Below are 16358 nucleotides of genomic sequence, written 5' to 3' on the forward strand. Positions count from 1 at the left end.
AACAACATTAGAAGCCATGAGAAACATCACATGGTGTTTAGAACAATTGAGAGTACAAGAAATCAGGCCAGGCATTGGTAAACAAGTTTGGGCAAGTTGATGCCAGTGTTAACTTGTGGCCTTTGGTTTTTCTTTTGTGACTGAGATTTAGTATTATAGATATTATTTTTGTTGTCAAAAGAGTTGAAAGTTATTCTTTTTTGTATTTACTAATTTGTGATTTTGAAACTTCAATGATACAAAAATGAAGTTTCCACTGATATCCTGAAAGTAAAGTCACTTTTCCTTGATTGATTTGTGACATTTGTTGTTTATATAACATGAAATGGTTTTCAACTATGTGTGAAAATACAAATAAATAGTTAGAATTACTGGAAGACAAAGAAAAATGTGCTCAGCACTTTAGCCAGTTGGCTTTTTTATCCTAGTAAAGATTAACTAGCTGAAGCAATGACCATACATTTCTTTTTCCTTTACACTACTTTTAACTTTGTTTTTTTGAATACTTTCAGGATTTATCATGCTGGATTTTTTTTATTTATTTATATTCTTCATGTTAATTATCTTTCAGGTTGATTACGTGTTGTGGACAGGAGACATTCCACCTCATGATGTTTGGAACACTTCTCAATCAGAGCAGATATTTCTCCTAAAATCTGTTACTCAATTAATGAATAAGTACTTGAAGAATGTTCCTATTTTCTCTGCCATTGGGAACCATGAAAGTTCCCCAGTTAATAGGTAAATGTTTCCCACCTTAAATATATTTCACTCCATTTTCTTGCAAGAGTTTGGATTTATTGCAAGAATTAATATTGAAATTAAACATATTTTCAGAGATTTACAAATAAATTAAAGGTTTTTGTTAAGTGCATTAAAATTCTGTGTTTAGCTATTAAAACCCTGTAACACAACCATTATGTTATTGAGTATTTTCTAAGTCTGTGACATAAGTTTTTTTTATGAACAGACTTTTTTTTTTGTGTTCATTCAGTTTCTTAGTCCATTACACACACTTGCAATATTAAAAAATGACTGGAATTACAATTACAATCCACTAAGTTATGACCAATGTTGTTTACAAGAATTTTGTAACATGGATAGTATATTTATATAAATATAATAGTACTCTCTGTTGTATGGCCATGTAACTACTTCACAGGGTGTGGATGGATCTTCACCAAATTTGGTTTGGAGGTTTATTGTGTCCATGGAAAGATGCATTCAGTTTTGTGATTTGGAAGTTTTTGCATTTTTATCACTACTTTGCCCCTTGTCAATGGATCTTTACCAAATTTTGCATGATGGTTTGTTGGGTCCTTGGAGAGGTACACGTAAATTTTCAGTTTTGTGCTTTTTATGGGCATTTTTGCATTTTTTACCACTACTTTGCCCGCCTGTTGATGGCATGAAGGTTTGTTGGGTCCATGCAGATACATGCAATCTTACAATTTCACATTTTGTGTTTTGTAGTTTGTATGGGTGTTTTTGCATTTTTTACAATTACATAAAAGGGAAGCAATTTTTCATGCCCTAAGATAACCTTTCATTAATCATGAACTTAAATAACTTCCTTTCAGGGGACAGGTGCTCCAGCTAATTTGAAATATATTTATATGTTCGTACACATTTTTGGTATGTAAAATTATTATGAGTAACTTTTCATCAATAAGGAATTGGATTGTTGTCTTTTCTTCAATATTATACATAGACAAAGTAGTGAAAGTAAAGTTGAATAACAAATTTTACATAATAAGTATTAGGGTTAATATTAGACTTTCATAATTTTAGTTCTTTTATTCTCTTACCAGCTTCCCAATGCCCCAAATAACTGGGAAATATGACATATCCTGGTTGTATGATGAAATAGCAAAAGCTTGGGCTCCATGGGTACCAAGAGGTGCAGAAACTACAATTAAAAAGTAAGCCTTTCCAATTTATTCGTGTGACAACTATGCTGTACATTTTCAGGCAATCTTTCGATTATAATTATGCTGTCTGTATTTTTTTTAATAAGTTGTAAAAAATAACAACATTGGTTGAAATGTTCATGTAAATGTTCAGTGAAAGATTTTGTGAAATACATTATTTTTTAGTTTTGTGAAGCTCTCTGTCTTAACATTAAAACAAGAAAATTGTTGAGGTCATATGTTTGTAACACAGTATTACTTAACTGATATAGTGTTCAGACGTAAACAACAAATACATGGAAGAATGTAATTATTATATTGTAAAAGAATGTTAACAGGCTAAACACTTCTAGTTAAGTGTGTATAACCTGAAATTAAAATTTCAATAAATGTTGCATCTGTTAGTAACTATCTGAAAATGGCTTAATCCCAAAATATTTTTATGTAGTTAATTGCCTCAGTAAATGAAATTGTGTAAGTAAATTTAAGCTTGTGGTTTTTCAGTAGTCTTACAAAAATTGTAATTATTATAGCTCTGTGTTACTTTTATTTTAAGGGGTGCTTATTTCTCAGTCAAAGTGAACCCTGGACTTAAGATAATATCCATTAATACGAACTACTGTAATAACCAGAATTGGTAAGTACTTTGTGCTCTTTTTTTTTGTTGTTGTTGTTAATTCTTATGATGAAGGACTGTCTGTCTTGTTTCGTTATTACTGTCTGTGTGTACTTAAGAATTTTGAAGTTTACGAACATTATAACTTAAAACTGTAAAATTTAACATTGTGACTTAAAATATGGTTATCAATTTTGGTGTATGCATTACATCTAACACTATTTAAGTATAGAAGTTATATACAATGCATACAAATTATTGTACACATTTTACAACATAACCTTTGAATGAAGAGAGGCATACAGAAATATGCAGTAAAGAACTTGTTGGTCTATGTACCTGAGGTCTTATGCCATATCTGCATGTTTCTTTCTTTGATACAAATTTTTAAATTGTTCAGATCGAGTTGTTGGGATTGTTATTTCACAAGAATAACAGATGTAATTCCACATTCTAGAAAGTTGTCTGTTGTTATTGTTGTTGTGTTTTTTTATTATTATTATACAACCACTTCATTTTTAATTATTTAGTTATGGAAATCATTACATTTTAAAATGTGTACAAGCATTTGTACATAACCCGCATGTTTAATTTCAGTTATTGTAATCTAAGAAGATTATAAGTTGAAATAATTATCAAAGGAATTAGGATAGTCAAACTTGGCACATGAATATTCTTTGAAGTCATCTGAAGGGAACAATTTTAATGTAATGCAAACACACATCTAAGGCTTACGCATTGCTGTTTTTTGAGTACATATTAATTGTAAAAATAAATCTAGTCACTAGAAATTGTTGTTCTGGATATACTAATGATTTGGTGTTTTAAATCTAAAAGAGGCTTTGTGGTGTGTGAGATTAATATTTCGGGAGCATGACTTGATTCAATGCTATAATTGAGTGCCATCTGACCTTTTTAGCTTTGATTTTTATGTAATAAAAGATTTCTACATTTAGTAACTTAAGTGCAACATAGATATAAAATAATAAAACTGATCATTGACAGTGGTTGTTTTGGGTAACTTTAACTTATTACTTCTTAGGTGGTTACTGTTAAATTCCACTGACCCAGCTGAAGAACTACAGTGGCTTATCCAAGAACTACAGGCCTCAGAGCTGATTGGAGAAAAGGTAATGTTAGCCATTTGTTAAATACTATTTAAGCTCTCCAGATCTGTTTATATATTTGTTTTTAAATAAGCTTAAAGTACTTTCCTTCATTCACAACATACATGCTCAGTGTGTATTTTGAGCATCTTTGTAAACATACGATTAATATCAATGGTGAATTTTATAGCTGCTAAAGAAGCATTTAGCTCTTGATTCTCAAACTATGTTTTATTATAATTTTTAGAATTAATGTTCATAGTTTTTGATAAAATACACTAACTGATATCACAAACTTTTATTATTCAAATGTTTAAGGTGTTTTGATAAGCTTTTTATGTTCCTTCTGTTTGTTTCAAACCAATATTCTCTAGTATTTTGATAAAAGAATGTGGACTAAATGCAAGAAGATTGAATATAAAATATTTTGTCATAATCGCTATCAGTGTTCAGGAATATAAGTTACTAACATACACAGTCTAAAAATATTAGTGAATCAAAATTAAATAAATTGCAAAAAATGTATGGGCTTAGTAACAACTCTCCCTTCTAAAAATGGTTTTAAAAGTTATCATTCTATCTATGTTAAGATTTATTCAGGAACATTTGAGTAATGTCCACATTTTGAAAGAGTGAGAATTATTAAAATAAAGCCAATTGTGAATCTTATTATTATTCAAGAGTTTTGATTTAATTTCTTTAACAAAATTTGTTTTCCAACATTATGTAATACTAGCAGAAGTACCCGCCCTCCAGGCAGGTATGACTGCTAGTTCTTCCGGAAAGCTATTGGGCCTGTGACCTTTTCTGGAATTGTCTGACAGTTCTACAACAATACTTGACATTCAATAATGTTCACCATCCATGAGAAAAAAGGATTTTATTGAAATTTTAGTTTAAAAATGAGCTATCATCACAGCATTACATCACAGAGTAGATTTTATTGAAGTATTTCTTCGTAGACGCAGTTATCAATGAAAGTACCTTGCTTTCCTGTTGCAACACTCATGAGATTTTCACTAAAGAAAAACAAATAATTTGTTTTAAGTTTGTCTTTTGATTGTTTTATATTTGAGATTTGCTCCTTTTTTTGTAATATTTATTGGTTAAATCTGAAACATATCATTTTTGTGAAAATTTTAATTGTTTTATTTATTGCTCTGCTATAAAAATATTACCCAGTTATGATTGGTGATGATCGGTGCAGTAGTTTCTGAGATCTGAGTTTTGGACGTCTACGTCGCAAGCTCCATTATAATAACATTCTACTGGTAGAAAACTAATGGCATTTGTAATAATGTGTATTCCTTACTTCTACTTTGCCTCATGAATATCAAGGCATTTTATAGCTTATCAGAATCGGCTGTGTGTAATAAAATGAGCTCATGAAGGCAGAGTATTGGGTTTTCAAGTAAAATATCAGGAAATTATGGTCATGTAACACTTATTTCTATTAATAAAGTATTTTATGTTACCAGTGGCTTTCAAAACATTGAAACAACAATGTAAACTTTTTTCATTTTGATTTTTATGGTATGTTTTTTATTTTCCAGGTTTAAGCTAAGGATTTGTAAAACTTGTGATATGCTACATTTTAATACCATCATAGTCAGAAGGGTTATTTTTTTCAGATGCTTAAAATTTTTAAATTCTGAAATAATTAAAATAAGTATTTTCACATGATAAGGTCCACATCATTGGTCATATCCCACCTGGTACAGGAAGCTGCCTTCAAGTGTGGAGTGATAACTACTATCGTATTATTAATAGGTGAGATGTTGATATGTGATTGGTGAAATCTGCTTTTTACTCCTGGAATCTGCCTGAATAAATCCTCATATATCTGTACCCCATTTGTCTGAAACCTGATATTTACTTCTTGAATTTGCACGACTTTGTCCTTGTATATCTGTTGCCCATTTGTCTGAAACCTGTTATTTTCTTCTTGAATCTGCATGAATACGACTGTGTACCCATTCCAATAGAAACATAAGACATAATAAGGCATTTCATTGAAAGTTAGTTGTCTGAAATCTAACAACATTTTTTTGGTTTCTTGTAACTATATTTTAACAAATGTGTGTCTAAGCATTTGAAATTGAGAATTGGCAGTTGTGTACCCATCCATGGAACTGACAGAAAAGGTTCAGTTTTGTTTGATATTAAATATTTAGTGACATAAATATATAGATAGATAAAATTTTTACTATAAAATAATACATTTTGACCATTTAATATTTTTCAAAATTCTAGGAATGAATTATCATTATTTCCAGGTTTGAAAGCACTGTTGTGGCTCAGTTCTATGGTCATACCCACAGTGATGAATTTGAAGTATTTTATGACACAGAGACTCTCAAACGTCCCACAAACATTGCCTACATTGGACCCAGTGTAACTACATTTGGTAGTGGAAACCCTGCTTTTAGAATTTACACAGTGGATGGAAACTATGCCGGTAGCTCCAGGGTATGTAGGACTTTATTCTTATTCAGTGCATGCAGGTAATACGGTCTGTAAATACATATTTAGTTGCTAGGCGAGTACAAAGATATGAAGACTGAATTATAAAGATAAAGAGCAATAAAGTATGAAAATTAGTTATACCAATTAGTTGAGCTGTTACTATGGGATAAAAGTAGTAAACAGATTTTTATTATCTATTTTTTCCTGTATATAAATAAGTGCATGTGTGTGTGTGTGATTTTTAAAATAATGTAACAAAAAATAATGTGTCGTTTTAGGTTGTACTAGACCATGAGACATATTTCTTAAACATTACTGAAGCAAATCTGTTTAACCAACCTACATGGAGAAAAATGTATTCAGCCAAAGAACAGCTGGAAATGAAGTCTCTTCTACCTCATGACTGGAATGCTCTCATTCAACGTTTTGAGTCGAATGATGCTCTGTTTCAACAGTTTTACGGGTAAGTTCAGTGCTAGCATACTTCTATAATAATAACAATATTTAGTACATAAAGATATAAAACTTTGTTTGTGGTTATACAAGTGGAAGTCACTGACATTTTATGGTTACCACTGTGTAACAGGTTAACCCCATGAGCTATGGTTTTTACCACATTAAAACTGTATCTTATCATCTAGTGGGATACTATTATTTGTGATTGTCACTATTTTCACCAGATTGCCATATATACTATGGCAACCTTTTTTGTTTCTCACCAGGACATAACCTAACCTATAGCATGTGAATGTCTTCACAACATAGTTCTTTACCATTACTCTTAGTAGCTAACAAGATTGTCTCATGTGTGTGTTTAAGACTAAACTTCTCAGATTGTAATAAGATTTTGATGATCAAGTTTCTCTAGTGCTATATAGATTCATAGCTATGACAAAATGTTTCATCTGAGACATGAACATGGTGTTAATGACACACTATTTAAACAAATTACTCCTCAAGACCTGCTCACTGAGTATTAAAACATGTAAATGTTTAACAAAATAAATTGCAAGTACTTTGTTTTGGTTTGTGTTCCACAATACTTCCAAAAGGTTGTATCTTTGCATTACATTATGATCCTGTGTCTTTTCCTTGGCATAAAAGTATTTATTACCATTGAGGAAAAAACATTTGATTATAGTTAGCCTTCTTTTTTTGGCTTCTCTCTTTCTGACATTTAAAAAGGAATAAATTAATTGATGAAAATATATATATATACAAAGAAAAGGTTGGAAATAACTGTTAATTTGCTAGTGGTAGCTCAGTGTTTAATGTTTTAGGTAATTAAAAAATTTCTCATTCGTTAGGTTAATGATAGACACTTATTTTAGTAAATATAAACCAAATTTTAGTTAAAACTTAATTTCTGCCTCATCCTAAAGCTATTTGTGTTCCTCTGTTTCATTTTATTATTGTCCTATAAAAACCAAAGTTTATTTCTTTTTGTAAATGATAACAATATTAGATTTTTTTTTGTGCTCTCTAATGTTTAATACTTTTAAACTTTCCTTCATGGACAGGTCGAATTTGTTTTCTGCTCAGTAATAAACTCTTTATCATTGTTTCCAGTAATGAAAATGTACTTATATACTGTTTCTTTCTTGAACATTCCTACAGTATGCGATGCATTTAGTGATTATTTATTATAATAACGTCACAAAACATAGCGAGTAAAGTGAAAGTTCTGGTTTTAAAGTGTGCCAGAAGGTAATCTTCTAGTGATAGGGAAATAAACGTGCATGTAGTATGGATACTTAGTTTCTACTCATATGCAGTGATATTCATTTATAAAATAGCTTAAGTGTGTATTATAAAAGTACTATATTAATTTTCCTTCCCTGTGAAACTAGTTAATTATTTGCTTATTGTTTTGAATTAAGCTCATAACTGTTTGTATGAACTTAAACATACATAAATGGAAAAGCTAGTTCTATGGTGCTTTTTACTGTTTGCTTTAGTACAGTTTTATCTGTTTAAGATCTCACTTTCTTTTGCAGTCAGAATTCATTTTGGTGGATGTAAGTTCTTTCTAATCATTCAATTACTGGTAAATGATAATTATTTTTGTGCTTTCAGCATTTTTTCTTTCTCATTTGTAGGTATTACAGAAAGATGAGTGATTACCACAGTGAACCTTGCACGGGAGACTGCAAGAAAAACATGCTGTGTAATCTTCGATCTGGTCGTTCTCATGATTCGTCCTTGTGTAATGCTGGACAGTAAAATACTAGATAAATTTAGCCACTGTTATCTCTAAAACTGTGACAATTTCATTTATGCTATTTTAATTTTTTATACTTAAGTTATGAAACAACTTACATGCAAGACTTTAATTATTTAGTAAACTAAAGACAATATTTTATAAAGAGCTATCTTGAGAATAAGGAAACCTGTTTATTCGTAAAGATGTTTTTTATATAGTTTGGTGAAAAACTGTATGTTGTGTAATGTTTGAGCCACAGACATAAACAGAGACATTTAAGAGCAAAATATGATAATTTCCACATGAGAAGCACTTTTCTGAGATTAGAACAATGTATAAATTATACCTCTGCATGTTTTAAGATAATTCACCCTGTACCATTCTCATCCAAAATGTATGTGAGTATAAAATTGAAATGATCATACTGGAAGAATGACTCTGTGTATGTGACAGTGGTTAATTAATAGAAAAATAATTGTTAGAGCAAACCACGTTCAAAGTGGACTATACACACGTGAAAATGTATCAAAGAATATCGTTGTTGCAGCATTGCCTCATTCTGGGATGTTGTGGCAGCAAAGTCATGCTGCTTAAGTATGAAATAGAAGTAAATTCAAGGTGTTTTTGTATATTTATTACATGTGTGCAATATCTTCCATAGATGTAATTTAATTTAAATTTCTGTTTAGAGATGATAACTACCAGATGTGAAAGGAACAAAAAATAAATAAGCAGTTCTGTTCTATTGGACAAACTCGTATACATCAATACTAATCTGTACTGTATATACTTTTTTGTTTTGTGCTGTTGCACCCTAAGTGCAGTGGGTTATTATTATTTATGCTCTTGTATCACACACCTACTCTACAGTATGGTGAGCTAATTAGTTTTGCCATAGTAACAGTGGATAAGATGTTTTCCAAACATAATTCATATCTTTTCAATGTCATTAGTTTTAAACTTTTTTTTTTCCATGTTGTTAATTTATTGTTTTAATTTTCAATTTTCACTTTAGCTTTTATGGGCTGAAACATGTTGGTTGAAGTATGTTATTTTAGTATGTTTTAACTGTTGTTAAAATGACATAGTTCTTTCCAGCAGTACTTTTTTTTTGTGGTTGGGGACTCGAGTACTGAAAATAGTTATGCATGGATAAACTTAAATATTTTTTAGATCTGTAACAATAGATAAGGTAATATAAATTAAAGCTACATAATGCTATTTAATTTCCCAAGTACATTTAATTATTTTTTGTGTATATTTAACCTGTTATTAAAATATGAGCGATTATTGACAGATCTATTTGTACAAAAAAAAAACAGGAAAACAAACCCTCTAGAATATTTAATTTGGTATAAATAATTTGTATAACTAGTTTATTTGTAAGCTACTTATCTATTGTCTTGTTATTTGGTTTCAGGAAAAAGTGTTTGAGGATAAAGGATACTTTGGCTGTTTATATACATATATATGACATGTCACTATCTTTGAATTTTTATTGCCTCTCAAATAAAAATAAAGAATGAATCTAACTTAGTATTTAAAATGATCCCTATAAAATTTGGATGAAAATGTACATATGTAGTAACAGGTATGATATATTACTAATGACATTACACAACTTTTCGATGTCATGATTCCAAAATGGTGACCAGTAATTTGGTTGAACCTACTCTATGTTTTGACACACATAGGCTTTCTGTGTTAAGTTTTCTTAAGTATTTGCAGAAAGTTTTATGTATTTATTAAAATATCTGACAGTATTAGGTTGTGAGGTGGGAGATGAAGACATTGATCTTGTTATATTTTGACAGAACGATTGGTCAAAAATATCAGTGTGTTGTCTGTATATTGTATGATATTCATTTGAAATAGCTTTCTGTAATCTGCTCAGCAGTTGATTGAATTAGAATAGTTGTTATTTAGGCATCTTACATGTTTGTCAGTTATCAACAGAATCTCTGTCTTGGTCAAATGCATCTTGCAGATTCTACTGGTTTTGTGTTTGAAAAGGCATGGATGTGTCCTGGGATACTCTTGATTTGTAGTCATGAACATGTGAAACGTTTTTAACCTACAATGAAGTGACTCAAAACAGCGTTCCAAACTTCTTCTGACTGATAGATGATGTAAAGAAAATTTTGACATCATCAAGATGCAAGAGAATGTGTACCATTGCAACATGTGCTTAAAAATATTTTGCCACAATGTAGATTATGGTTCATAAACAAAATATTTTCCACGTTTCTCTACAACAACAGTGATTGTTTAATTATTACTGTATGCGCTTACAAACTAAAGAGTTATCATCCCTGGAAATAAACATTGGATTGTTTCATCAATCCCTTTGCTCAGTACTATCATCAAACCCATCTTTGAATAAAAGATCAGAGAGAACTGATGCATTTTCCATCATTATTGAAAATGCTAATTTCCTGACCTGGTCCACTCAATTCATCTATTGGAAAAGAACACCCAGAACATGTTCTGGACATGTAAATACCCCTGGTGACAGTGGAAGCCTAGGTTTTGTAAAATGATCGGAATATGAATGCAGTATCCATTGACCTTTTCTCTGAGCGATACTACCAGTACCAGTCACTTAGTAGATGAATAACTAATGTTGCATCATAAAGGGATTCATAACAAGTCCCAACTCTCTGTGGTGCTTGGAGTTGGAACTTTCCACAAACTAAATCTCCATGCATACAATATTTACTACAGGTATCATTTTCTGTACTGAATGAAATCTTGTTGTTTTCTCTATGCCTATGTAGCATTGGAGATTATTACCATATACACGACATTTAGAACAGGACATTTTTGCTATTGTTTAGACATATTACTTGTCCAAGATTATCTGTATCCATTAAAATCAGATTTTCTTCCTATACATTTTTTTTTGTGATGTTGTTCCTGATTTTAAAGAATAACACCCATCTTTAATTGAACATTTTTAATATATACATAAATGGTCATATTTAATTTTGACAGACTTAAATTTGAAATTTCAGAAATTTTATTTTGTAGTGAGAAAGTTGTATTCTTACTTCATTAGCAGAATTTACCTTCTGAGGGATAATAGCTGGAATAGATTTTAAAATATGCACAATATTTTACTCGTATTTAAAAATGCCAATTTCATTAGTACTCCCTGTTGAATTTGATGAATTAAATCTTCATGAATTGTATGCACAAAGGTACAGGAATATAGTACATAATATAGTATATAAACCCAAAGTGAAAGTGAATTGAATTTTTACTTATGTTTGTATTTTGAACTCTAGAAATTTCATGAATATGAGTGTCCTGTTATATGTAGTCCTCCCCAGTGGCTCAACGGTAATGCTGAAGGCTTATAATACTAAAAACCAAGTTTTTATACCTGTGGTGGGCACATATAGCCCATTGTGTAGTTTTTTTGTGCTTAACAACAAACAAACCATTATATATATATAACTAGACATTTAGATTTTGCATACTCTTGACCAGGCTTGCTGTAATCTTATTCAGGTTCTACGCAATAAATCTTGAAGATCAGTTGAAAGGGTTGAAGATTCAAAACTATTATGGTAATGTGAAATTAATTAGTAGGTTCTCAGGTGTTTTCTATCTTCTTCGATTACTTATGAGAATGTTGAGAATAAATACTGATTATTGACCAGCTAAGAGTTAAGCTATGCAGCAGAGTTTGTTCACTGGTCTGTGGATGAGCATTATATTCTTGGGCAACCTCGGTAAACAGTTACATAGCAACCTGATAAAAAGAAAAAATACAAAAGCTTGATCATCTGAGGATTTTTAAAACTATTCTGTTTGGGACCCAATATTATTTCTGTTTGAGTTAATATTTATTTTTATATATTTTGTATCGTTATTTTAGATTTTGCATGGGTTAAGTAATTTCTCTCCCTCCCCATGTTTTCAAAAAACCTGTTCATGATGATTCCGTGTGGAGGTATATATGTTGTTTGTCTTTAAATAAGGATGTTGTTCTGCAATCAGTTGTAGTACTTGTGTACTTGAAAGACATTCTACTGAGATTTTAATTTAAATCTTTTATCCTTTCATTTGGTGTTACATTCAAATCTTGTTCAGAAAGATGTGAACTCTTTTGAGTAAAGTTTGAATTAAATTTATAATGATATTGATTTGTAGCCAAGATTTGTGGTGGTTTTTGAATGAGATTGTGTTAACAGAAATATAAATTAATCAGTTACTAAAATTGATACATCAGGTTATTCTCTTCAGCACAGTTGAGTGCTACCATTATGTAAAATATCTTAGTATTAAATCACTAGGTACGTAAAACAAAATATACTCGAGTAGTTTGACATTTTAAGCTCTTTTAAAACATATTCATCTTTTATATTAATGGTACTAGAATTTTAGAAATCAATTAAAAACATACTATACACTATAAGAAATCATTTAGTAATGAATGTTTTAGAAACTTTGTTTTGTTAGATTGTGTACAATTATTATTTATACGAACGTGAGTATTATAGAAAAGTATTTTTTCTCTTAATGTGCTTGAATTTTTTTAAAATTAAGACGTAATGTTTTAATTTACTCCCCTGATTAATTTATAAACTAATCATTTACTTTAGTCATAGAATAACAGCAACTACCAGTGTTAGTAGAATAACCAGTGCCAGTAATCTGGTTGCCTAAATTAGCTTTAGGTGGTATAGTTTGTTTGTAGTAAGGAGCACATGTTAATACACACATACACACACACACTCCTATTATATGCATGCATGTATTATGAACCTAGGTTACTAGTTCTTAGGTACAGTTCCTAAAAATACAGCAAAACTACAGGTATACATAAAAAAAAAACAATTGGTGATTACATGGAGTGGCTCGTTCGTATTAGAAGCTGAAGATAAATTTAGTGACCTTTGACGCTTAATGCATCACAAAATATGCTAATTGTAGTTTTTTTAGATAGGAGTTTGTGATGTGAACTAACTTTGGTCTCAAGTAGGTTAAGTTTTTGATTGGGTTTTAATAAACAATTTCTGAAAGAAGGTTGTTGTTTTTTTAAGTTCCGTGTAATGTATTACTTTCATAATGTTTTATAATTTAGTTTTCTGTGTATTACAAATTAGAACTTAATATTGCAGTGAACATAACTATGTAAATCACAAAATCAACTTTGTAAAAGCTTGATTTATAAATTATTTTTTGTAATGTTTGAAAGGATATACATCTTTAAAAATTTAGATTAATTTATTATTATTATTTTTCGTATTTATGGCTGTATTAAGGCTGTATGCCACCATCCTTATTTTTTTTAAAGTAGTGTCTCTAGGGAAAGCAGCCAATCAGCAGCATGCTACCACCCACCATCCATGCTAATGGATTCACTTCACTTATAATGCACACACAACTTGAAGTATGTGAAATATTTTGTATTATTGCAGGGATTCAACTCTGGCTTGCCAGCACCATTATTTTTGTAAGGGTATATGATAAACAGTAGAAGAGTTTGATGATGTTGTACCTGTGAATTTGATGCAATAGTCATGGTTATTAATTTATTCATGAAAATAAACCGTTTTAGTTTGTGCAAAAACAAATGACAACAGGACAACAAGAACCATATTTTTCAGCTGTGGGCATAACATCATGGTTGAAATAATTGCAAGTTTAGTTGTATATTAAAATTTCTGATTTTTTTATTATAAATTAATTTGTATCACAACAAAAATAGAAACTAAACTTTATAATTAATAATTAACATGGTTTATGGTATTAGGAACTAACTTAGATTTTTGTGGTCAGTAACAAAGAGTTTTATTCACTGCTGCACACAGTATGCATAACTATTAAATCTGTTTTTCATATACTTATAGGTAAATACTTAATCTCAATGTAATTTCTCTCCTGTTTTTGTTTTCCCGTCTATGTAAATGGCCATCAACTTTTGAACTGTTGAATGTGCACTTTTTAAAAGCGTATTAAATTTTATAACTTCTTTTTCTGAGTTCAGTAATATTTTTCTATTTACAACGTATTTCATTTTTTTTTTTTTTTTTTTTTTTTTCTTTTGCAAATACAACTCTATTAATCTTATTCCAAGTATTATGTTTTACGTTTTATCTAAATGCTGATATCCGTAAGATTATTAGGCTACAATTATGATGGAGAGGCATTGAAGATTGCTGATAATAAACTGTTTGAATGTACTTTTTGTTCTTGTGATTGTTTCATCAGAAAGGTAAAACTTTATTGTATCTACTTGTAATTGAAAATCTATGTTATTCATTTATTGTAGTATATACATTTTTTCTCAGTTTATATGAAACGTAATACATATTACGAATATCACAGTAATTTGTGTAGACATCGTACGTTAGCTTATACTATTACAATAATTTGGATACCAGTAGCTTTTCCATAAATACAAGTGCAATTAATGTTGATTTTCGATACTTATCCAGTTATTTTAGAAATCACAAGACTGCTAGTAATTTTAAAACCATAGTTATTTGGTATGTTATAATCTTCTATAAGGGAAACATCTTTACCCTATATTGCACATTGTAACGTACAGGCAACAAATCTATCTTTGTTGCTTATTACGCATAAACAAATGCTTCAGTTCTGTACTTGAATGCCCCTACTTCCAGGCAACAGTCTATATAAACTATGAGATTATTTTTATTGGTTCCTCAATTGAACAATGTTATTTCTAGGTAACGTACCCCTTTATAACTTACCACAATATATTTCATAAAACATTTTTTGTGTGCAATATAGACCTATTTTAGTAACAGATTCATAGAAAGAAAATTTTCCACCGTATTTTCAGAATGGGTGCAATTAAGGGATAATGTAATTGAAACTGTCTGTTTGAGATTGGTGCTAATAATGGACGTTGTTGAAGTAGATGAACATTTACTTTCCTTGGAGGTTAAAGATGTTAGTTGTGCGGATGAGGAAGAGTTGATAACCCTTCTTTGTTAGACTGGATGTGTTTGACGATTATCCATTTGATTATCTGAATATGCAATGAAGGTACTTAGTATGCATCTGATAATTCTTGTAATTAGAACAGTATCCAAGAGGAATGAGTGAGTTTACAACAAGGAGCGGATAATGTTACACAGGAATTATTCCCAGAAGGTTTATCAGAGTGCATAATTAATGTAGATAAGCCACATTTAATGAGTTTTTTTTTATCTTTTAGAGAAAAAGAGATTCAGGTTCACACACATTCCAGAAAGGGGTCAAATCAGCACATTTTAAGTTGTTCTAACTCGTTGACTGTTGATTCGTCGAATACATGTTGGGTACGGTCTGCCACTGGTAGTTGAATTCAAGTATGCTGGATACAGTGTACGCCTCGCAAAAATTCCGCTCGCGTTTAAAGAAGTCGCAGTCAAAGGGTTAATATTCATCTCTTTTTAAGGACGACTGTTGTTAAGGTATCTTTGGGAGTATTAGTCAAGTAAAATTATCATCGATCAAGCTGAAAGTGAAGAGAAACCACTGGCCTCCCCACAGTGAGAGAAAAGAGCATCATGGCAGCTATAGTGAGCAACCGTGGACTAAAACCGCGACCCGCAGATTGCGAGTCGAGTTCCCTGACCACCTGGCCATTTTGTAGTTAATCGTTTGGTGTTCTGGAAACGAACTGCGTGTTGAATGATGATAATTCTGATTCAAAAAGTAAATAATTCATCAAGTGTCAAACAACAGGTACTTTATTATTGTTATATTAATTGTCTGTATAACGTACATATACACACACATTGGAGTAAATAGTAGAGCTTAGAAGTCATAGCTGCCATGGACGTCCGCAGGATATATTACGGAAGGGACAAAATGACAAAATGATATCAAAGCTATAACTAGAGAAACGCAAAATTGACGAATCCCCGTCACACCAAACATGCTCGACCTTTCAGCCGTGACGATCAATCCCACAATTTTTTTATGTGAGTTTTCGATTTGAGTCATTTAATATTCTGATACAATTGTCTGTGTTCATTTCGCTACTTCTGCTTCTCGTTCTGTATTGATAGCTCTTTATCGTTCTTATTTGC

General features: G+C 30.6%; 1 protein-coding gene across 6 annotated transcripts in view; it reads left to right on the plus strand.

Moving 5' to 3' along the window:
• LOC106478068 (sphingomyelin phosphodiesterase-like) overlaps positions 1 to 14495 on the plus strand; it is a 32760-nt gene extending 18265 nt beyond the window's left edge. For all 6 annotated transcript variants that reach the window (XM_013938578.2, XM_022381584.1, XM_022381583.1 and 3 more), the window contains 8 exons: positions 572 to 741; positions 1812 to 1922; positions 2467 to 2547; positions 3569 to 3656; positions 5320 to 5402; positions 5909 to 6101; positions 6377 to 6561; positions 8198 to 14495. In XM_013938578.2, the coding sequence (XP_013794032.2) occupies positions 572 to 741; positions 1812 to 1922; positions 2467 to 2547; positions 3569 to 3656; positions 5320 to 5402; positions 5909 to 6101; positions 6377 to 6561; positions 8198 to 8321 (1035 nt within the window). In that variant the 3' untranslated portion in view covers positions 8322 to 14495. The remainder of the gene's footprint in view (positions 1 to 571; positions 742 to 1811; positions 1923 to 2466; positions 2548 to 3568; positions 3657 to 5319; positions 5403 to 5908; positions 6102 to 6376; positions 6562 to 8197) is intronic.
• The last annotated feature ends 1863 nt before the right edge of the window (positions 14496 to 16358 follow it).

The sequence above is a fragment of the Limulus polyphemus genome, unplaced genomic scaffold, assembly GCF_000517525.1.
Source record: "Limulus polyphemus unplaced genomic scaffold, Limulus_polyphemus-2.1.2 Scaffold177, whole genome shotgun sequence".
Lineage (NCBI taxonomy): Eukaryota > Metazoa > Arthropoda > Merostomata > Xiphosura > Limulidae > Limulus > Limulus polyphemus.